This window comes from Seriola lalandi, unplaced genomic scaffold (genome assembly GCF_002814215.2).
Source record: "Seriola lalandi dorsalis isolate HSWRI2012SDOR001 ecotype SW California unplaced genomic scaffold, Sedor1 jcf7180002054928, whole genome shotgun sequence".
NCBI lineage: Eukaryota > Metazoa > Chordata > Actinopteri > Carangiformes > Carangidae > Seriola > Seriola lalandi.
In genome coordinates this window covers 351,650-376,742 of record NW_019525480.1, presented here as the reverse complement: position 1 = coordinate 376,742, position 25,093 = coordinate 351,650, and the positions used below count along the sequence as shown (strand labels likewise).

At 42.2% G+C, this 25,093-nt stretch overlaps 1 protein-coding gene across 1 annotated transcript; it reads right to left on the bottom strand.

Moving 5' to 3' along the window:
- podxl2 (podocalyxin-like 2) lies at positions 1-24,593 on the bottom strand. The gene is made up of 13 exons (XM_087170101.1): positions 24,279-24,593; positions 12,572-12,915; positions 11,422-11,767; positions 10,646-10,758; positions 8,547-8,763; positions 8,271-8,459; positions 7,395-7,627; positions 7,232-7,306; positions 6,341-6,497; positions 5,104-5,165; positions 3,720-3,899; positions 3,369-3,530; positions 1-3,231 (listed from the first exon to the last, which is right to left on the bottom strand). Exons 1-13 carry the CDS (start codon positions 24,307-24,309, stop codon positions 3,172-3,174), a joined length of 2,169 nt encoding a protein of 722 aa, XP_087026227.1. The 5' UTR covers positions 24,310-24,593; the 3' UTR covers positions 1-3,171.
- Positions 24,594-25,093: the final 500 nt, after the last annotated feature.

Sequence of the window (25,093 nt, the reverse complement as noted above, 5' to 3'; positions counted from 1 at the left end):
TCACGTTTTCTCCAAACTTTATTTCTCACATTGAACTCATTACACTGACAACCAAAAGAGTGAGACGATATGTAATCAAAATTTATATAAAGAGACATACAAAAAAGATCTGTAAAGTGAATTAAAAGAAATACAATACCTGGGGTGAATGAATAAAAACTCAACAAAATGTTGGACAAAAACCTGGTTACAAACCCTACCAGGAAACTTTTCTTTATAACAAAGGGTCTTTTGTTTTTTTGCTACAACTGAATGCCCATTGACTTACACTAGCACCGCTAACAAATGCAAACATACATGAGGCTGAGATCAGATTCTGAAAAGAAATAACATCTGTGCTGACTAATTTAAAGGATCACAATCTGTTCAGGGTCCAGTTCAGTTGATTTCTACCAACAAAATTTGTCTTTCAAATTCTCTCCTTCAGCAAATAAAAGAAACAGAGGCTGTATGTTTTGTTATATTGATGCTCGCTGCAGTGCTGAAAGCTACATGCTCATCTATTCTGTCTTCCAGTGGAGGACGAGGGGACTGTGTCCTGCCTTTTGTCTTGTGCTCTCTGAAACAGTTAATCTACATTTAAGGTACTCAGGAGTCCCAGCTCTGTCCTGACCGCTTCATAAATCTTGCTTAGCTGGCAAAGTGCATATCAATCAGCGTAGTTTATAGTGAAGCCATATACAGTTTTGTTACATAGAGAAAAGTTAGAGTAAAAGAGCCGAAACACAGGCAACATCTCGATGAAATGCGGATGGGCAATACTGTCAGTAAGAGGAACAGAGACTGACAGCTGCAGCGACAAAATCAATGTTAAAAACCGAATATAAATTAAAAAAACAATAAAAAAATAGCTGCTGCAAATTGTCTATCTCCGTTCCAATTAACTGAGCAGTGACTTGAGTCAGCGAACGCCTCTTACTGAGAATCAGACACATTTATCTGAAATAATTATGTCCATCTGATGTGGGATGTCACCACCTGTGTTATGAGTTTGGTCACTAGTCAGTGTTTCATAATTGGCGCCCAGTATAAGTAACTTACCTAATTTATAACTTTAAATTATGTGCAACTCAGTTTGGACTTCACTGTTGGTTAATCAATCAGTCAGATTATGACTGTGTTCAGACCGAAAGTGGCGAGAGCAAAAAAAAACCCCCAAAAAACGCTCTGGCCGAACGTTCAAGGACGCTGTTGAAGTCTGTGGGCGCTCTGACGTAGCTGTTTAGTATGCTATGGTGCTAGTTAGCATGTAACTCCTTATATTTATATATTTATAATTTGGACATGACTGTATTAACCAGCACGACTGCGATGACTAAGACATGGTCAGAATCATATTCCCTTTTTCCATCAATATTAGCGGGTACACGCAGGTTTTCTAAACGCAGTTAAACCTGCTAATAAAAGCAGATTGACCCTTTTTCCACTGTAAAAGTGTCGGAGCCTCCGTGTGAGACGCTTCAATGTGTCATAGGGTGTTTTTAAAATTTATTTTGGGGCTGCAGCTCGCGCTCTGAGGAAGGTGTAGCTGCAGTGTTTCTGGTGTTACCGTGCTGGACAGGTGACAGGTGTGTTTACAGTGTCAGTGCTTCGAAAGACGTTACAGAAGGATGTGATCGTGTCCACCCAGATGTTGGATTTACATCACAAGTGATTTGACTCAGGTGTGAATGCTGATTGTTCCCTTTTCCATTGCTGACAAAAGCCTGATGTCACCAGAAGAAAAGCAGCTGTAGTTACTTGTACACGTCTTTAATGACTCTGGCATGAGCATGTGACCTGGGCATGACAACCGTGACTCAAACATCATCGCATTATTATGTAGCAACTCAAACGTGACCATGGTAACTCGGATGTGACCGTAGTGACTCAGACATGACCAAAGGCATTCAGACATGATTGTAATGATTCAGTCATGATCGCAGTGACTTGTGGGTGATACGAGGGACCCGAACATGACTTTACTGACTCAGTCCGTGACATAAAACATGACCGTAGTGACTCGAACATGGCTGTGGTGGTCTGGCGGGACTGAGACGTGACTTTAATAACAAAAAAAGACTCAAATCACAGACGTGACTCGGACATGACCGTAGTGATTCAGATAAATCCCCGGTGACTCGGTCACGTCCTCTGACTCTGACTTTGACATTTAACACTAAAACACTGAAGACTCGGGGCTCGACTTGGACTCGGGGTTCAGTATCTTTAACTGGATACTGTGACTAGCTTTGTTTTCATGCTTCAGGCCTCTAAATGTCGCCCACGTGTCATCGCCTCAAGATTTTAGCCAGGAGCATAGAGCAGCCATTCAAACGCTACTGGAAAAAAAAAGCATATTAGGCTAAACAGCACATAAGTATATCAATCACATGACTTTGTTGTAGAGTGTACGGTAAACATCCTCAGCGGTTACAACCATTCCTATAAGCAAAATAGAGATATTTCAATCACTTTATGTAATACATTTAACATGATGCAGCATTTTAACGATGATAGTCACTATTTCCAAGAGGAATCAATAAAGTGCCAAAACCTTACTTTCAAAGTTGCTACAGGCCGTACTTCCTGTTCAGTGATTCGGAGGAGGAGCTAAGAGGAGTCGCTGATGTTAGACACTGGTGTAAAACCACTGACCGTCTCCGCGGCTGTAATTGTGCTTCAATGTTTGAAATTATTTTAGGTTCCCGCTCTCGTCAGGACCGGCTGTGACACAATACAACAACCGAACTTCACCGCTTTTACACTCAAGCATTTAAGGTGGATTGAAGACGCTTTATGTTAGTTTCATGTTTAAATTGTCTCGTGCAGCCACACAGCTAAAAGCTAAAAGCATAAGGCACACTAACAGGGATCTGACATTATCTGAAGTCCAGAGGTCGACGTCTTGGAGATCGGCAAGTTTATTGTCTTTCCATGAATTCCAAGTCTGTGATGTTTACCTCAGTGTCTAAGATGATACCAGTGACTCCTCCTGCTGTGCTCCTCAATCCTAGCTCGACTCTGACTGGACTCGGGTTTTATACCTTCCCCTTCCCACCAACTCCTTCTCCTCTTCTCTGTTACCCTCTCTCCATTGAAGACTTCCTGCTTCTTCTTCTCCTCTCTAGGCTCCACTTATCATCAAAGATGGCCATCCTTCATGACCTGTCTCCTCTTCCTCTTTGTCCATCAGAGATGTGTGTCCTGCTCCTCTTCCTCCTCCTCAGTCGCTGCTTGATTGACAAACACCTGAAAAAAAACAAAGACAAGATGAGAGACACTCAAGAGTTTAAGGTTTTCCAAACCAACCTGAAACTTTACTGACTCATCCATCTGGTCATCTTTGTTTCTCCCAGTAAATCCACTAAAACCAGTCATCCCATCACCTGCCAGCGACTGCCATCCTCCCTGCCTCCTTCTCCTCCCCCCGCGAGCCCGTTGGCGCTCGGCTTCTTCTCCTGCATCTCGGGCTGGCCGTCGTTGGTCACGTCCAGCATGGGGTTGTCATGGCAACCGTTCTCCACAAAGTGAAGCTCCTCGGCACGAAACTGCGAGGTCAGAGAGCAGTGAAGAACCAAAACCTGCAGTTCCTCTAACGACCACTAGAGTCTGGCTCCAACAGTGAGTCAGTCCCCATAGACTCCCATGTTAAAACTTTACAGCAGAAATAAACATGTTTACAGCCTGGTACAAAAACTGTTTGGGCCTCTTCAGCTAAAAGACGTGTGTTTACTGACCGTAGTCTTAGTTGCAGGCAGCCGTCTCTGCCAGCAGATGTATATAAATCCAGATGTGATGATGACCATGCAGACGGAGCCGATGATCACCAGAACCACAAACAGCTTGCCGTAGTCGCTGCGTGTTTGACTGGGCCGAGACGGACAACTACCGGCTGCACTGTAGTTCTGGATGCCGACCTGAGGAGGCAAACACACACACACACACACACACACACACACACACACACACACACACACACACACACACAGCACTTTATCTGGATATTAACAAGGCTTATAAATAGTCCATTACAAATCCAACCCCCCACCCCGTCGCACTTTTTGGTGTTTTTGGAGGAAATGAAGAACGCCTGACTCCAAATTAACACCACACGCTGTGTTTGCGTCAGGCGTGCAGTATTATTTAGATGGAGGGACGCTGCCCCGCCCAGCCATGCTCAGTCACTGGGGGACATTATTTCCTGCTCTAGTCTTGAAAAGATCCGCTTCTCAGTTCCTGAAGATATGGGAACCTTTCCTAGAACACTTCAGCCAAATTAAGGATTGATTTCCCCTTTATTTTCTATATTTATTTTCTGTCGTTCAGTTGGTTTTTTGTCAGTAATACAGACTACAGTAGGTTATCCATTTATAAACCCTTCCTTTGTTATTGATTTCTTTCCTCACTCTTTCGTTCCTGAATGTAAAACCTGACTTCCAGCTCCTCTCCGTAAAACTCCAGGGAAGAAATACTGTTTAATGTGCGGGACTCTGCGACGGGGGCTTGGGCTGGCGAGGGATGAATAATACTGTATGTGCTGTAAAGTTGATGTTATATGTTAGGGTTTTCAAATTGGACATTTTGGTATTGTAATGCTAAATGTACTTAAAGTATCAGAAGTTAAAATTCCAGCATTTCTGCAGAAAAAAATCTCCCCTGTGACTGATACAATACTTCCTATGACATAATATTAGATTATTGATAAGGATGCATTGATTAAACATGTAGCATGTTGCTGTTGTAGCTGCTCAAGACGAACATGGTGGAATAAAACTAACATTATGTTCGCTGAGCTGTAGCGGAGGAGTGGCACATGAGTAAATGTTTGAGGCCTCCAGGCCCCGATGAGAGACACTGTGATGAAGCCTGTTCCTGTTTCCTGTCGTTGCTTTACAGCTAATAAACCAGTTTGAATCCTGCTGAGCTTTTCGCTAAAAGCTGGAATATTTTTAAACTCTGTCACGTTTAGCTCAGCTCTCTAAAAATATTCAGGAAGGAAGCGAGAGAGCCGCATCCTTTCTTTAGGCAAGAAGCCTTTACGCTCCAGGCAGGAATCACAAAGTGTTTTATATGTAATCTCTACTTTCATTTGTTGTGAGAGTCATTTACAGATCATCACACCTTATTCAGACTCTTCCTGATCTGTCCCAACATGTCCAGCACGTCCTTGGTAGCGATCACTCCTGGAAGACACAACACACACACAGTGTTATTTTGTATATAAACACATGTGTGTATATGAAAGACTACACACATATATGTGAGAATATATTCAGCATATGAGCAGCTGAGTTAACCAGGCTGCATGCACCGGAGCAAACTTCTTCTTGAAAGATCTCCTTGATATCTTTTTGTTTTTTTGTCCGACACTAAAAGCCGACGTCCGCTGCAGACGTCTCAGACTGTTGAAGGTTTTCTGCTGCTGAAAATAACCGAGAGCGACGTCAGACAATCTATTTTTGTCTATTTATCAAATTAATTAAGGAAACTGCTTCGACATGAGCTGCATCAGTGTTCAGTCAGTTACACGAGGGAAATGATCCCCCTCACTATTTAAAATCCTGCTTTTGTCTCCCTTTACTTTTATTGTTTCAGACTGATTTCTTCTTTACTGAATATCGTTCTCTTACTGTCCAGAATCTAGTTGAGATAGAATTTGCTGATATTGATTTTTGGCCCCTTGTTTCACATCTCAGGCTGTGATGAAGAGGATTACCTGCAGACACCACACCACCTGAAAACAGGTTCAGCTCATATGTTTTTCAGGTTAGAAAAAAATCATATAATATTAACAATAATAATAATAATAATTCTATTTATATAGCACCTTTAAGAAACAAGTTGTTTTGACAAACGAATCAAAAGCAGGACAGAAATAAGGTCGAGTTACAGACTGAGGACTAATATATAATAATATACGGTATAATATAATATAATTAATTATAGATAAGGACAATAAGAGGGAGCAGATGTTGTATAAAAACACACACGCCTGGAAACACAGTAAAAGCAATAAACGAGTGATATGAAGGTGATAAAAAGACGATAAAAAGACGTCATCGTCAATAAAAATGAGTTTTATGAAGTGATTTAAAAGAAGTTACTGATTCAGCTAGCCGTCTCTCCTCGGGCAGGTCGTTCCAAACTCGAGAAATATACATTTTTATTTACAGTTAGGCCGTAATGTAAAAACAAAGCTCCTGTTGAACATCAGCCATATATATAAAACTCATCTGGGACTTTTTTCTCAGATTTTCATTGTTGTTTGCATTTTTTTATTTGATTTTAACCCGAGAAAATAAACTCAAAATTCAAACTGTGTGTGTGTGTGTGTGTGTGTGTGTGTGTGTGTGTGTACCCTGTTCAGAGGCCACGTTCATCAGCAGCTGGTGTTGCTGGTGTGTCGGCTTGCTGAGGTAGAGTACCCATGATCCCTCGGGGCTATTCATCCTTCGAGCAAATACTTGCTCCATGATCCTCAACAACCGCACGCCCTGGTCTACACGGAACTCCTCCTGTCTCACACACACACACACACAGACACACACACACACACACACACACACACACACACACACACACAAACACACACACACATTTTCCTACATGTTATCAAAAAGTGTCTCAGGTACAAAACATCTTCTTGTCTGTATTAAAGGTAAAACAGAGGATGAGATGCTCAGACTACGTCTGTGTTGCCGTAACAGACTTGAGGTCACCTCAGTGAGGGTTTGTGCTGCTGCCATGGCAACAGACCCCACAGTGAAGGTCCGTCCTCCATCAGTACCGCACACACAAAACCACTGTGCAGTTCTGTCTGTGTAGCTCAGCTGAAGTCCTTCATGTCCTTTAGTTCTGGCTCTGACTGTGTCTGAGAAAACGTTTCATGTGGTTTGTTCGGGCTGTGAATCAGACTCTGGCGGGGACTTAAAAAACCGCCTGAAAAGGACGGTACAAGACAAGAGGTTATAATACGTCCTCTGAGAAGTTGCTTCAGGAAGCTACAGTGACTCGGGATGCTGGTTAGCATGCTAACCCCAGGAGAAAGACAGGTGTTGCTCGCCACCTCTGGAGACAGATGTTAGTGAGTAAAGGAATGAAGTTTGATGCTGAACTCACAACGTTATTTCTAGACCGGTAAGTAAACAGCTGTAAATGCTAACGCTAGCTTTGTAGCAAGAACAAAAACTTACAAATAGCTCTTTTAAAATCCTGAAGGCAGCAGCCATTTTTATTTCCTTGTACTTACACAGTTCAAGTTCTGCGTCATGTTGAGGATGACGTACCCCCGTCCAGCCAGCTCACTCCAGTCCACACACACCACCTGAGTCAGAAAGCAACGTGACGTGAGCTGGAATAAATGTGTTTATTGTCCACTTCCTCCTGTGACGTCCTCTGAGGTGTTAACGTACCTGATATACCTTCTCCAGTTCATCGACATGACTGACCGGTAAGAAGACCGCTGTGACCCCGGCGCCGCTGACCTCTGACCTCTTGGCCTGCAGGGGCGTGGTCTTTTCCAGCCAATCCCAGGACGGGTCGGTGAAGCTGATGGTCGGGGAGGGGCCCGTGGTGAGCGGGACGATGTGTCCGAGTCTCGTCGTCTTCTTCAACGTCTCCTCCTTCACCTCCGCGCCTCCGTCTCCTTGAGCAAACACGGACAGAATCAGTTTACAGTGAACTGATTTAACTGACTGTCATTTCGACCTTTCGTAATATCGATTCTCCGGTCGGTCGCCATTTTGTTATTTCCTCCACACCGGTCACAGATAGAGCCGCCATATTGTTTTCAGGTTATCCATCCGTCCGTCTCATTCTCGTGGACACGATATCTCAGTAACGCCTCAACGGAACTTCGTCAAATTTCGCACATACATTCACTACTATTTAAGGATGAACTGATTCGATTTTGGTGGCTAAAAGTCAAAGGTCAAAGGTCATGATGACCTCACAAAACATGAACGCAATATCTCCAGAACTCTTCAAGGGAATTTCTTCACATTTTGCACAAACCTTCACCTGGACTCAAGGGCAAACTGATTAGACTTTGGCGGTCAAAGGTCAAAGGTCAAGGTCACAGTGACCTCAGTAAAACACTTTTTAGCCATTTAATCAGGACTTCACGCAGCAATTATGACAAAATTTCACACAGATGGTTCATATTTTCTCTGACTCTGGATTAACGGGGATGTAACCTGGAACTAGTCTGAGTGGCGGAGGGATACGACCACGAGGAGGTGATACTAAGTTCTATATTGTAATAATTTAGTGTTTAAGAGCCTTCTCACCTTTGAACTCGTGTTCTCGCTGTTCCAGCTGCTCGTCCTCCTCCACGCTGGGCTGCAGAGGCTCTCTGCTGGGAGCCACGCCGACCTCAGGTACAGTGGGATTCTGGTTGAATACACCTGTGTGTGTCAGACCTGTTTCGTCCTCTTCCTCTTCCTCCTCCCTCCTTCTGTCTTCATCCTCATTCTCATCTGTAGAAAAGGTAGAACCTGATACTTTATAATAATAAGCTTATTACAGAGACACTGTAATCAGTAAATAAATTTAATTTCATATACCTGTTGTGTAACTTTCCAGCAGCCCAAAGTCTGTGCCAGTGTCGGTCTCAGGGGTGGCGGTTCCCGAAGCGTCAGCAGCAGCAGTAGAAGAAGAAGCAGCAGCCGCAGTAGATGTCGTACTAGTCGTAGTGATGGAGGAGTGAACGACTCCATAACCACTGGACTGAACGTCTTCCTCCCCCTCTGCCTCCCACAGCTCTCGTTCTATAGGACCCACCTGCGTGACAGACGACACCAGGTCACAGGGAGACGCAGTCACGCCGGTGGTGACGGCTCAAGGTGTCAGCGGTGGTTTCCCATCCAGAACCTCTGCACACTCAAATATAAAGCTTTACAAGACCTTTTTAACATGATTACTATCATTATTTTTCCAATATTGATAACGATCTCCATAGAACAAATGTACAATAAATGTCTCTTATGTAGCGAGTCTTTAGCTTAGCTTCATCTGTAAATGACTGGTTTACTTCCCAAATCCTGGCACCTTCAGGGGACGTGTGGAGACTCCGTAAAGACAGAAACTGTAGCTGGTTTTTATATTCAAATACCCAACATTAAATCCTCGGTGTGATTTCTCACGGGCACAGATGTCATTTAAAAATTTAAGATTTTGTATAATTAAAAAGACTTTTTATACCACTCAAATTTAAATTTTTAAAACAGCCTCATGAAATGAAAAATATTGTATTATAGTTTTGATCCTGAGTCTCCGTGTTAATTGTTCATTTATCTTCTTATATTCCAAATATATGTCAAAAATACTTATTTGAATATTTTTACATCAAAATCAATGTATTTTCTCTTCCTGTAAAACGGTATCAAACGTTATGACTCATCCTGCGACTCAGATTTGCATTTGTTTGTTTGTCTGTCTGTTTTTTTCTGTTGGTCAGTGGTAAGAGATGTAACCAAACTGTGTCACTTCTATATGAATAATAACAGTCACAATATTTGATGCTCTGGTGGAACTTGTAATATTAAGGCTGATCGTGGTGAAACACGGGTAGTTAAGTTTTGACTAGAAGTAGAAGCAGCAGTGGAACTGGTGTCAGTAATATTCCTGGTAGCGTGTGGTGAAGAGGTCGTGATCATCACTGAAAGGAAGCGTGTAGTAATAACATGATTTATTCATATTGACGTGAAAAGACCCAAAGACTCGTCTGTGTGCTTCCATTCATTTGTAAATTGGAGGTTTAATAGAGATGAAGTGGGAGAAGAACCATTATCTTGTTTCGCTGAGTCGATAATGGGCCAAAGAAACACCACTAATCCCATAAATCAGTTAAAGACTAATTAAATTATCCAGCAAAAGGTTAGTAGGTGAGCCCTGGATTACATCTGATTTACTACGATCCAATTAAAGTCCAACTGTGGCTGATGATTCCTCTTTTTTCATATCGTCCTTGCTGATTTCCATCGACCCTGCTGCTCCACGTCCGTACATGATTAACATTCAAAGGCACCTGCTCATAAAAAGCTTCTTAAAGTAATAAAGGGGAACATTTTCACATGAATACACTTCCATGTCTTTACTTTTTGTCTCTCTGCGGTTACAATTAGAGCTTTTAGTGCACTTAGATCAGTGCAGAACCATGGCAACCCAGAGAGAAAGGTCCAGATGCTGCCTGTCTCAGTCGCTCCACACACCTGGTTACAAACCTGAGATACAAAAACCTGTCTGCAGCAGCTCCAACGTGTGTGGAGGGAAGTGGTTTCAGACGCTTGTTGGATAATCCGATTATAAGCACAGTGTTTGAAGCAAACTGACGCCTCAAAGTCCTGTGTGTGTGTGTGTGTGTGTGTGTGTGTGTGTGTGTGTATGTGTGTGATGTTAAAAACTGACTTTATTTTGCAGCAGAAAGAACAGAAACAAAAACAAAATAGCACTGTCACTGAGAACAGGCTTATATCCGTGACTCAAAGAATCACTGCACGACTCAAATTATAAAATGATTTCCGCCTGGTTGAGTTTATTTTTGTAAGACTTAAGTTTCTGCTAATTATGTGTGAAGTTTAAGTTCCTCTACCTTTCCAAAGTTGTTTTTAATCTTTCTGCAGATGATACTGTTTAACTACACAACTACTTTCTCTGTCCTCACCTCCAGGACCGGGGACGCACGGTGCTCCTGTGGCCCAGAATCATGCACCTCAGCTGGGGAGGAGATGCTGCTGGGCTGCTTGGAGCTGGAGGGGTGGAGAGATGGACTGTAGCCTGTGAGACACAAAGGCACATGTCAAAAACACATGTTTGAGTGTGTGTGTGTGTGTGTGTGTGTTTCCTTTTAGCTTTGAATGTGGAGGAGAAAGTTTGATTAATTCTGCAGCACCAAAACCTAAATAAAGCTAAATAAAACTCAGTTAACATGAACAAATGTTACGTTACATTTAGCAAACTACATTTTAGACCTAGATGAAAACCCTGAGCCTTTAATATACTGCCATCACTACAGATCCATGCTGCTAGCGTGGCTAAAAATTAAAAGGATTGGGCTGTACTTTCACCGGTATCCTGGTGATCTCACTCTCTCCGCCCTGAAAGAATTAATCAAGGATTCCCTCGGGCAATCAATCAACATTTAATCTCAATATCTCCAGATTGTTCCAGCCACAGCAAGAACAGCTGACTTCATGTTTGTCCAGCGATGATAAAGAGCAGAGCAGCACGGTCTGTACTGGTTTTGCTCTGGGCAAACATTTCATAACTCGGGGCAGACGACGGGCGTCTGCAGGATCTCAGACGAGATGTAACTTCCCGTTGCACAGCAACAGCAGTTTGTGACTGAATCCTGGAGTGATGCACAGAGAGCTGAGGAGCCAATATGGTCGCCTGAGGGTGTGTTGATTTAGTTCTGTAAGGAGAATAAGTGTTACTAACCAATCAGAGCGTCCAGATCCGGCGTTGTGCGGTTGGCCTCTAAAGCATCTTGATCGTCCATCCCTTCCGTCTTCTCCTCCTCCTCCTCCTCTCCTCTGGCGTCTCCCCCTCTCCTCTCTCTGTCCTCCTCTCTCTCCCACTCCTCCTCTCCCCCTTTCCTCTCTCGGTCCTCTCCTCCCTCCTCTCCTCTGTCTCTGTCCTCCATGTCCGTTCCGTAGAAGCCAGAGGCCTCCTGGGAGACGTCGCCAGCTCCTGGCCCACTTAAGAGCTCCGTCTCTGGGTCGGCGGCGTCCGGCTGTCCCCTGTATCTTTCTGCATCCTGCGGCGCCACCAGATGAACCATACGCTGAGAGCACAGAGATACTGACACTGAGACAGATATATGTTTGTAGCTTTAACAGCAGACTCTAACTTTGTTCTGAAGCAGATCAAACAGATGTGGTTTTATATCTGATCTCTGCTCCAACAGGCTCTTTACCGAATCGCTCATTAGTTCATTTACATTAATTAATGCCTTTAAAAAGTATATAGAAATAAAATGGGTGGAAACATACAAGATGGATGAAGGAACAATGTTTTCCACACGGGGGTTACCTTACAGTCTGATTATGTGAATGTAACCGGTTGGTTGTTTGTTAGACTGACGACGATGCCACACCCAGTCTGCCCAGTTAGAGAGACTGGGAGGATGTAGTGGTGGTGACTATACGTCTTCATCCTCTCATGTGGGACTGAGGGCAGAGTGGACGCTCTCTATCAACCTCTTGAGGTACAGAGTGGTATTACAGGACAGGACGGGTGAGGGGCTAGCTGGTTAGCATGCTACTTATAATACTTAGCTCAGTGGTTCCCAGCCTGTGGGTCATGGAAGGGCTGCAGACGTGATGCATTTATAAAAATAATGTTTTTAAATGTTTCAAGAATATTTTAAATCTCCCTTCGGACAGAACATTTGAGCTGGTTGGCAACAGGAAGAATTAATTCATGAATCAACCAGTGATCTCTCCCCTATTGAACCAAAAAGAAAAATGGAGCTTCCTACATGTTTCAGTTCAGTGCTGAATGTTCAGGCGTCATCATTAAAATAAGACGTGCTCTGAGGCACAGGAACCACTGACTTGGTTATTGACCCTTTCAAACGAACCCTCACCTCCATCTCGTCTTCCACATCCAGGTTTTCATCCACGGCGGGTGCGGTCCTGGCTACGTCCTGACCTGCAGAGGACGATGGGTTTAACTGTGAGGCGTTTGCTGAGTCCGTCTGGGCCTGGGAACGGGATATTTCATGAATCTCGGGCCAGCCCATGTCGTGAACCAAATGAGGCTGGGCTCGCACTAACTCGTGGACCGAGTGGCGTTTGGTTCTGACTAATTCCTGGATGAACTGAGGCAGGGCTGGGTTTTCATCCTGGAACAGACGGGCCGCAGGGGGACTGAGGGGTATGACACGCTGGGACGAACCCAGTCTGAAGGCATCACAGCTGGCCAGAAGAGCTACGGGAAAGAGAGGAGAAACACTTTAAACATGATATTACTGTGAACCACAACGTCCTGTTACATTGAAAAACCTCTGATACTGGATCAATTCTTTCATTGGAAATGAAATGTTGTTGATCCTCCAGAGGAAATTATATTCAGCAGAATAAACTCACATATAATCTAAAACAGACGATATAGTGCGCTCTGCGACTGTGGAACAATAAGATGAAATCCATAATAATAATTGCTACCAACAATTTTATGGAGACAAAATATCAACCTTAATTTCTTTCCTTAATATGGATTAATGGATAAAAAAAATCTTTAAAAAAAAAGGTGTAATTTTGATTATATAATTGTGACAAAGCATATTTTTCAGCTCTCTATAGGTTTTTTTTAACCAAGTCTGACAGACAATTATAAAAAGAAAATCTCTTTAGCCTCCCCTGTTTATAAGAATATAAACATTTAAAGCTCCTCCAGTGTAAAGGTCTGTGTCCATGTGTAGTGTGATTATAGATCAGCTCTAGCTTCTATATTAATACTGTGAAAGTCTCAAAGCCTCAGTCCACAGAGAAATGCACACAGCCTGTATTCAGAAACTGAGCCTTAAAACCAGCCGTCAGGACTTCTGGAACTTTGTGATGTCACAACAAAGCAGTCACCAAGCCCCGCCCACCTGGACCCACCATCCAAACCTTGCAGGATTTGGTTTCTCTGAGTGTTTTTACCTGAAATCTGCTATATTTTTATTGGATCACTCAGAAACAGTCAGCCAATCAGAAGAGAGGCTCAGAGCCTCCTCTCTTCTGATTGGCTCACCGACCTGTTGTTACTAGAGCTGCAGAGAGAAGCCTGAGAGAGGAGATGTAAAACTACACTGAGATGGTTTTTATATCTTCTGATGGATCAACACTTCAAATAAAACACAGAAGAAGAAAATATGGCTTTAATAAATGGTACATAATGCACTGTAATATAATATAATGTATTCAAGAGCTATAACTCTTCTCAGAAATCTGCTTTATAAAAAGTTAATGATTCAGAATATAGTAAAATACAGATGTAATAATACAAAATGTCTTTATAGGAGAAGCTATAATTATTGACACATACTGCACATTAATAAACACTTGAAATGTCCTTCCACCTGTTTAAAGTGCATTATATTGAGTCACAAGCTAAACAGACAGGACGATGATGTCTAACTTAGTTTAATACATTTAGTTTCCTTTAAAACTACATACAAACAAATGATGGAGCCTGAAAAACTAAGGGAGGTCAGATCAAATCACTTTAACTAATTCCCTTTCCTGATTTAATGTTGTTTTTGTTTTGTTACTCAACACACTGCGAAGAGAAACAGCCGCCCAGGGAGAGAACAGATAAGAGCACTCTGTCGTCTGCATTATGCATTAAAGTGATTTCATTTACTGTTAAAACCCTGACATCAACTTATCTCCACGGCCGCCCTTGGAAAGTCACTGCAGGCTCTTTTACTTCCATTTATTTAATTTTCTGGCATCATTTCTATCTGCTTGTCATTTATTCATGTGTTCAGTGATTCATCAGAAGCTTCATGCACATTTGTTAACGCTGCTGTTTGAAGCACCACAGGGTTTATGAGCTGGAACGGTTAATAAATCACTTCCTGTTTTATAGATCAGTGTCGTGCCACCTAAAAGTTTTTCCAATTAATTTGTTTTAATTAGTTAGGGGGACGTCTCAGATGTTTAACCACTTATCCTTTTCAAAAGGCCTGCAGGAGATCTGGACCAACATCCAGTTATAAATTATTAACATTTACAGCTGCAGACTTATTATAGTATAATCATTTATTAAATATTATGGTATAATATTATTTGATCCTAATTCACGTTTTAACATGTCTATGCTCTATTCAGTAATAATGCAGTTATAAATGCTGGTAAACCATTAATAAGTACGGAGGGTTATAAATGTTTTGGTTCACCTGCAATTATAATGTTTATGTTTTTTGTTGCATTTAACAAACACCATTTCCCATAAGCCCTACAAGCATGGCGGCTAAACGTCATGGCACGAGAGGTCATTCCATGTCGAGGGGTCGTGGTGGGTTGAGACGTGTCTGTGCTAACAGCAGGACAGAGACGAAGGAACGCCGGTGGATTTTGTCCCATGATGCTCTCTGTCTGGGACCACAGATGGCTGTCTGACCTCAGGGGCTGACTGAGCAGATTATGATATCATTGCCAACATGTCTCAAACACGTCTGCGGCATGTTAAGCTCTCTGGCCCGTGAACAACTCCCCCCCACCCCCCAGTCTGAGGTGGCACTGATCCACCAGTTCCTTCCTGCTGACTGAATGATTTCCAACAGAAGGGAAGAGTCTTTCACAAGCTTTTTTTTTTCAATTCAAACTCTCAAGTCAAGAAACTTCCTTTAAAGTTTAATTAATGAACGAGATTACAGCGTCTGCAGAGTCTACAGCCACGTCAGCAGCTCCGAGTGTTTGCAGGTGGAGAGGACGAAAATTTGAAAAAGAAAATAACAGAATAACAGAGAAAATGTCCCTGTAAGCAACATGTCCATCTTCAGACGAGCCTGGTGTAAGATCAAGTCATGGGCCTATAAACATTTCTTACTTCTTAACCCACGACATCACTGAGCTGAGTATTGATAAACCATGGCGCTGTCCGTGGTGCTGAAGTCACAGACGCATTTATATAAACTCCTCATCTGATATTAAACTGTCTCTAAAGCAAATATCAACCAACATGTTGTAGCGACGCTCACAAAGACCTCGGTTTTCTGAAGGAGTGAAGTAAACCTTGTTAGAGTTAAACGCAACGCGCTGAAATGTATACGTGCATCGTAGCCGTCACTTCAACCGTTGCTGTCCTTATTGCTGCGTTTGAAAAGGGAACAGCAGTGGAGATCACAGGACGAGGTGTGAGGACACGTCTAAATAAAATGGTTATAAATCACATCATGGCAAAACACTGGCGTCTACATGTAGTAGTAGTGTTGGTAAAAAAACCAGCATGCAGTGCCTTGTGTGTCCACTCACATCAGGACCTGAGACTACCACTGATCCAAAGGTTACCCCCCCGCAGGTGGGAAAGACCCAGAATGGAAAACCTGCACCGGTGAATCAGCCACCAAAGGATATGACGAACCTCAGCAGCAAATATGTCGCAATATATAACGTGATCGAGAGTGAAACTGTCAGTGGAGAGTCTGTCCCCTGTGAAGACATTGCAGACCTGAGCTCTTCACCGGCCTGAGATCTCGTCGCTAACTGATCCAAAAGCCACATTCATCAACATCAGTGCTGCCAGTTCGACCAGTAGATATTTTAGAGAGTCTGAGAAGCTCATAAGGCCGTGACTCACGACCTGGACGAGCTGCTGGACAATTGAATTTCCCCAAGTGGATGAATAAAGCCTCTATTTCTGCAGCTGCCAGAGAATTACAGCCCTCTGTCTTCTTTATGGACGCAGTGGACTGCTTGCTTTCTAAAAGGATGGAGGGAGAACAAGAGCACATTTGTCGCAGTAAAACCGAATTCCTCATTGGGTTTGATGGGGTGCGGTCAGGAGATGCCAGGGTGCTGGATGAAGCAGCACTGAGGCGCTTTCAAAAGAGGCTTTATGTTTTATCAGATGAGCAGACAAGATTCAAACTGCTGAAAGATCTTCGACCGCAGGAAACTCAGGAGGCGAACTGACATCATTAACCCGAAGATGCTGCATTCAGGCCGATTAGAGAGTTGGGCCCAGAACAGGTCCGGTGTATGACTGCTGACTGGACACGGAACATCACGAACACAGACTGTGAAGATTCATTGATGCGTATCGAGGCCAGTGTTGGAGCAGCTACTCCTCATATGTACAACAAACGGATTTCAGGGACTCGTCAGCTTTTTGAACTGTAGTTCCCTGAAGAAGACGTAGCTAAGTTTATAGAGGGCAGCACACTGTGGCCTCGCAGCAAGAAGGTTGAGTTTCCATCTCCTGACCGCCTGCTCTCTCTCTCTCTGTGGAGACTGAATCTTCTCCCTGTGAGGTCGTGGGTTTTCTCCTCCCACAAACTTTTCAATACACTCCAAAAACAACATGAAAAATATCTGCATTTTAATTTTTATCATGCTTAAATCCAAAATCTTTCTTTTTGCAGGACAGATTATAGTACATACTAATTGTCGTAGTACACTGTTTTAGTAATTAGAAAAATCAACAAGTTATTATATGATACAGGGCCATAAGAATTGAGCCTGACTGCTTCATATTTCTCTTGAGTGTATGTGAAGTTATCACCACGGGCACTGAGGACAGCCTTGATTCAAACATGCTTTTCATCAGCTCTATTATTACAGTTTATAGTTTCGGCAGCAATGGCATCTGGACTCTGGGGCGCAGAAGAAACAGGGGCACAGAGTAATTACGAGAATAAAAGTCTAGCGCGGGTCCTGTGGCCTCGTGAGGCTGTTGTTGATGTTCATTACACACCGGAAAATAAATTGGTGGATAGATGAAAACTGGAGACAATTAGATCCTTTCTAAAAAATGTGTGAAAGTGCGGTTCAGTGTTTACAGTCAGCAGTAATTTCACATGTGGAATTAAACACGCTACAATGATATTTCAGCGTTAATTTCTGCTGTTGTTGACAGGACTTTGGTTATTAGTTTTAAAAATATCCCATGCTGAACCGAGTGACCTGCTTTCTGGTGAACAGTCGAACAGTTGTTGAGCTGCTTCACTCACGACTCTATTCTGGCATTTTGACATTTTAACTGAACTTAATGAAGTCAGCTGTCAGCTCGTTTGCTCTGAGTTCTTCTGCTCGGTGGTTTCGCTTGTTTGATCTCTGAATGAAGAATCCAGGAGCTTCAAATTTGCTGTTTTCAACATCTCAAAAGTGAAGATTTGCTTCTTTTCTTTCTCATAAACGACTGAATAAACTGAATCTCTTTGGATTTTTGAGTATTGATGGAATAAAACAAGACATCTGGAAACAGATTTCATTCAGCTGTGGGAAATCTTAATGGGTGTTTTTCTAAATTTTTAGGATGATTTAACTGAATAAAACAATTAAGTGATTAATTGAGAAACCATCGGCGGATGAATTGATGAATGAAAATAATCTTTGGTTCCGGTCCCAACACACCAAACTAGTGAACCTGAACGTTAGCATGCTGGAGTTAGCATGCTGGAGTTAGCATGTTGGAGTTAGCATGCTGGAGTTAGCATGCTGGAGTTAGCATTAAGCTCAAAGCTAAATGAATAAAGCCTCACATCCTTCAGAGGCTGCACTTGGAGAGCCATTGTGTCCCTCCTTCAAATCTGTCCTTCTTTTCCTGGGCAACAAAGGCTCAAACAGGTGGATCCTTCGTGGTCCAACATATCCCAAGATTCATTGCACACCGGTAATGAAGAGCAAACAACACGGACAGAGAGCCTGAGGATTACACTTTTAAATGTAACTATTGTGTTTCAGCTCATTTCAACAACGAACGGTACGACTTAAAACAAAAGGGCCTTAAAAAAAGTTACATGTTGTCAGGGTTGCTAGGCGACAGGAGCGACGCTTTACGACGCAACGATAAGGCCGAGCACAGCTGGTGACGCACAGTTAAAATCTTTCACTGTCTCATTTTCGGTTCGGGCTTCGCGGTTTACTAAGGGCCACACCTTTGCGGGCCGCGACCTTCGAAGGGCCCGGCCCCTGAATTGGGACACAGCTTTAGTCTTATATATATTTTAATATATTTTAAACAGTGGAGCTCTATGACAGAGAAATAATCTAAATAAGGCACCGACAACACAGACGACACCACACAGGATCACTTCGGTCTCTTCAACACAGAATATCATCAGCCTCATTAAAAACATCAGGTAATAAAATGAGCTATTTGATTAAATCCCAACATGGATATCTGCTGAGATAGTTCACCTTTAAAAAGTGCTTCGTTGACAAACCGGTGGCCTATAAAATGTCCTCCTCCCTGTGGGTGACTGGTCCAGCGAGCAGCTCCACGGAGCGAGAGGATGGATGTTGAGGACGGAGGGACAAACAGCAGGAAGGAGGGAGGAAACGGATCAAGGATTCATCCTCCAGTGGAGAAGTGCTGTAGTTGTTTTAACACCTGCCTCCTTCCCAAAATCCTCAAGTCAGCTCTGTGCTGATGAAACTCCACGTTATTAAGGTGTGTGTTTGCATTTCCAGCAACCTGAGGAAAAACAACCGCATCCTCGCCGGCGACAGAGCTCTGACTTTATGTCTAGATCAACGATGAGAAACTGAGCTTTGGAAAGTCGAGTTCGGCCGAGACACGAAGCCAGAACTCGTGCACGTGTTTATCACGGGGGAAATCAATGAGCCAATATTAACTCACTGATCTCTCATTGATCTTTGAACACGTTTGGACTAAATGTTGCTGTTTGTGCTGATGAAGCTCCGACCTCAGTCTCACTCCTGCAGCCTGTTTCCTGAGGCAGAGTTATTTGTACCATTTACCTCTAAAGGAATATTTTGCAGTAAAATAAATGCAGCGGTGGAGAAATGTTCAGCCCAGTGAATAAACAGTGACTGAACCTAGAACCTTGGCAGTATTCGTTCTCCCTGACCTCTCCTTTACACGCTGGATGATTTGTTGAGGATTAAAAAAAGGTGTTGGTGGACATTAAGCGTTTCTCATTTATTCACCTGAAAAGCACGGCGGACCTTGACGTAAGCAGCTTTCGTACAGGATGGGATAAACCTGTCAGGTAAAAGAGGACAACTGCGGGGTTTAACTGAACTTTTGTGTTGTGATGATTCCCTCACGTCCGAATCAACAAGAGGTTGATGGATTAATTCCTCATTGCACAGTGATGACCGCAGACATTTTGTTTTCAGGTCGACACGATATCTCAGTAACGCTTTGACGGAACTTATACAAATATTCACTAGGACTCAAGGATGAACTGATTAGATTTTGTTGGTCAAAGGTCAAAGGTCAAGGTCAGTGTGACCTCACAAAACACTTTCCATTCCACACCATTTAATCAGGACTTCACACAGCAAATATGACAAAAAGTCAGATAAATGGTTCATATTTTACGTGACTCTGGACAAACAGGGATGTAGCCTGGAACTAGTCTGACTGGCGGAGGGATACGACCACGAGGAGGTGATTCTAGTTCTTCTAGAGCCACAGACCATATTTTGTTCCTGTACGATAGCTCCAGGTTGCACAAGAGTGGGCTTAGCAAAGTTGATTGTCGCTGATCAGTCAGACACTGATGCTGTGACAACTGAGGTTCATGTAGTTATATATATGATCATTTTCCAAGAAATACTGGCATTTCTCTGCATCTGCAAGCTTCTCCAGCAAAAGCAGATAAAGCCTGTGTCTCTGCGTCACTGTGATGATGTCCAAACACTATTATAACCACATAAAATCGTACCTGTCTCATACTTCAAACCGTAGTTCCTGCACTACACAGTGACCTTCAAATTTTTGTCTACAAAGGCAATTTTGCGGCGTAATTACTTCAGAAAGTCTTCCAGCGTCCATCCAGCCGGAGGGACTGAAGAGCTGAGTTAGCCTTATCAGCTTAACACAGATAAGCTCCACGCTGAGCTCGACGAGGCAGCCGGGCGCCACGGGGGGAAACGAGCAGGTGCTGGAGGAGAGATACCCCCCCAAAGTTCATCATACCACACTGAACCTGAGATCACAGATGTAGGAAGAAAAATCCTGCCTTCACACACACACACACAAAAAAAAAAAACCCAAAACGATTGTGGCTGAGAATCCAAAGTGCAAAGTAAAAATGGAGGATGTTAATACCTGGAGACGTTTCTGAGAAGTTTCCCTCTCTGTGATGCTGCAACAAAAGCTTTACTGAGTCAAGCTCCTCTGGACAGACGCTCGCTCACTACTGTTTGGAAAACAGACTGACATTCAAGTATCTCGACAACTACTGGACAGATTCTAAATAAATGTTGTACAAGGATTCACGGTCCCCAGAGGATGAGTCCTATTCGATTCCTACATGTAAAATCTCACAAGTTCATAACAAGAGGCCTTTTAATCGAATGTCAACAGCCTCAACACTATTTTGAGGTTAAAGCATTGGGATAATAAATTACATTTGGGATTAAAAAGCTTTTTTCTGTAACGAAATCTCTCTCTTTTCCTGGAAAACATTCAAATGTTTTTGCTGACTCATCCTGCTCCTTACATATACAGAAGTTATCCAGTAAATCCAGTGAATTTGAAGTAAGTTTTAACCTGTTCACATATTCGGTTTCACATGGAAATACATCACATTACGTCACATGGAAGCTGAAGTTACTCTAACTGGCATTTTGCTGGGATTTTAGCACTAACGTAGCATAGTAATGCTAATGGTAATGTCAGCATTCAACAAGAAAATTGTTAGATGCTAACCAGCTAACCTACTAAACATTATGCTGCTAGCAAATGTGAGAATGCCAAAGTTGTAGCATGCTACAATGCTAACTTTTACACAGAACTTGTACACCTGTTATAGGGCCTTAACTAATATTAAGGACATCTAGATTATGTTATTTTGGAGATTTTAGCAATATGAGAGATTGAATTGAAATAAAATGAAGGGAAACATCTGAACTTTTGACATTAAAGACATACGTACATTTATCCAATCAAAAGTGGTTTAAGGAATTCGAAAGTGCGCTTGATTCTGTTAGCTTGTGGGTCGAAGTCGCTGGAGGGAAATCATAGGGATCTTTAAAAATGTGTATACAACACACGGTTGGTCAACTTGTAGTTAAGGTAAACAGTACTCTACAATGATATAGAGGAATATTGTTATCTTTATGATAACATAGGATTAGACAGTTAATGGTAATGTTAGCATTCAACAGCAAAATTAACATGCTAACAGGCTAAGTTGCTAAACTTTCTGTTAGAGAGCAAAAATGTCTACAATAGCAGGTTAACATGTTAAATGCTAGCTGCATTGCTAAAATGCTAAATGCTAGCTGTTGACAACAAGTTCCTGCTGTGTTTTTAGCGATCTGCTGATTCCAATATTTTTCAGAGTCAGCATCGTTTAAATGCGACTGTTTTTAGGCAAAATAATCAGATTCATTTAAAATTAGCCGAATAAAAGATTTTGTTTTTCTACCCAAAATTTATATTTGTGGCAGCAGAGAATTCTTTGAATGCGTTTATATAGTAAATATTTAAGAGTTAAATGTAAAGAAAATGTTTTGGTGTCTATGTGCTTTTACACTGTAATTATAACATTTTTTTCAACCTTTTTTCTGGCATTTTAATAGAGCAAAATATTAATAAAAAATAATTAATTAGCCTTAGATTTGATCATTTTCCTGCATGTTTCAACTGAATGGCTGTTTGTGAAGCTAAAAAATGGTACAAGATTATAACAAGCATTTTTATTGATTTGATTGATTCACACAATTCACATATTTTAATTAATAACTCTTGTTGTCTGCAGTTTCCTTGTTCCTATCATGACAAAGAAGCAGAAAACTAATATTTGTGTTTAAAACTGCAACAAGGCAAAACAACTTGAACCAGCTGTGGGCCTAGCATGTTGTTTTTATGCTGTTTATAGTTGGTTTTAGTTTGTTTCATTTTGGTTTTTGTGTTTCTGCATGTCCAGGTTGATGCTGGATTGTGTATTTTTGTTTGTTTGTTTGTCAGTTTTATGGTGAATATTTGGACACGTGTCATGTGCAGGTTGTTTTATGACAGCATTGTTTTCTGCGGTACAGCTTTGTATCTGAGGCTGTGGAGAAAGTTAATTAAAATAATCTTAGGATGGTTGTAAAATGCCATAAACACTGTAAACACCTTCAGTTTCAGTTCGCATTGGCGATAAATTCTGATACGTTTTCCTGTGTAGTCTCTAGTTTTCATTTTGGGTACAATATGTTGGGAGGGGAGGTGGGGGTCGACCTAAAGCCCCTCTCTCCGTGCTTTAACCCCTCAGATCAGCTTATCGACAGGGACCCTCCCCCAAATCCCCTTCACCCCGACTCATCCTCACCCTGATGTCTCCCCTCTTTTCTAATCAGGAGACGCAGCCTGAAGCAGGAAGAGTTCACCTCAATGTTTTATCATTAGAATGAAAAATAAAACATTTTCCTCTCGACCTTCATCAGCAGTGATGTTGCGTTCACACCTAAAAGCATGAAAACATCGGCGTAGCTTCACAGACTCAGCTGCACCTCTATGTGAAATGTGAGTCTGTGGCTCAGACACAAAAACAAACACAACTTCTCATGTGGCTGAATTCTGTCCTGAAATCTGCTCGGAAACAGTTTTCATCAAATTAACAATCATCAAAACGATGACTATTATTAATAGGGCTGAGTTAATATATTAAAAAGCTACAATTTTGACGACTGATCAATGCTTTTTGTAATTTTTCAAGCAAAGAAATCAAAAACATCGAAAACAATCTGGTAAATTAATTGATATTGAAAATAATCATTAGCTGCTGCCCTGATTTTGATAACTGACTAATTACTTAAATAATTTGTGCTGTAAAATCAATGGTTCCTGCTTCTGTGATGGGAGGATTCGGTGCTTGTCTCCGTTTTAAATCAGTGAACGTGGAATATTTTTTAGATTTTGGACTGTTGGTGTGAAAAAACAAGGAATTTAAAGACAGATTTCATTTTACAGTCTAAACCATTCATCAATTTATCACAAAAATAATCCAGAAATAAATCAATAATGAAAATAAACATTGGCTGCAGCCTTAAATATTGTAAATATCATGATTTGCCTGTAGAAGCCACAACACAAGGAAGGGTGTGTGGTTCATCACATAAGCAATAAATCAGAATATCCATGACGATGCAAAAAAAAAAAAATTAACTGTTAATGATGATGATGAAAATTATTATTCTTCATGCCATGTCTGGTGCCTGTGTGTGTGTGTGTGCGTGTGTGTGTGTGTGTGTGTGTGCGTGTGTGTGTGTGTCAGACACTGCAGTGTGTGTCTGCTGATTTAAGTGCACTGCGCGCCTCCCACACAGTGTCAGCCTGAGCATCATCCACTTTGCAGAATTTAACCTGAACGCTTCATTAAAACAAACTGCGTCCCTGCCGGTTCCACCCGGATTCACAACATCACTGTTCATAAACACCTTAGAAAATAAATAAATAAAACTATCACATAAACACTTGTAGGGAGTTAAACGTGGAGCTCAGCGGTGAGTTCATACTGATCTTATCTCCCTGTGATGTTTTCAAAAGTCTCCTAAGATTTCTCTGGAATTGATTTTCTCGCTTTTATTGTGAAATTCCCTGTTTAACTGACCGTGTCTCTGCAGCTGTCCGTGTTCATGCGTGGACGAAATAAAGAATGAGAATATGAACAGACACACCGATCAGTGTGATGTGGAGCAGGCCCGGCATGTCTGCTGCAGTGCTCGGCGTCCCCCGCTCCCCTCCTCCTCCTCCTCGGCTCCGGATGGACAGATCTCACTGGGCGCTCTGGATGTGGATGGAGGTTCCTCCTCAGGAGATCGTCGTGCTCATGGCCGCCTGTGGTGTCCTGTGTGCGGGTTCACTGACCGGCTGTCCGTGACAGACAGACCAGGATCTGAAGATCTGCTGCTGCTGCTGCTGCTGCTGGTTCTGCACCACCGACGCTGGAAATACCCGCCTGGCAGCTGCTTGTTGTTCCCGCTTCAGACCGCTAGATGTCGCAGGCCCTGACTGATCCAGAGCTGCGTTCAGGTGCTCCTTGTAAATTGGTGCTCCTAACTTTTTATACCAAAAAAAAAAAAGCTACTTACAAAACAAGGACTTTGATTTTGCCAGGATCATTTTTCTAAGTTTCTTTTTTTCATCTGTATTAACACCCCGAGGGGCAGGGGATATTTTCCAGATGAAAGACACTTAGAAAAAAATCTGCCAACCTGTTTTTCTTTTTGTGAAAAAAAATATTTAAAAATTAGTTAAAATAAAAAAACAGTGGAAAAAAAATTATTATGTGGAAAAACGTTTTTTCCGTCTGTGACAAATGGCAAACTGCCTGTGACGTCACTCACTGATGTATGACACGTAATGTAAACTGTGTCACACACGAAGACTCATGATGAATAACGGCTCCTGGACCATTTGCACCTTCCCTCCATCACTTATGGACGGCTGCCACAGCTTCCAGTCAACCTGTCAGACTGATGCTCTGTCCTCA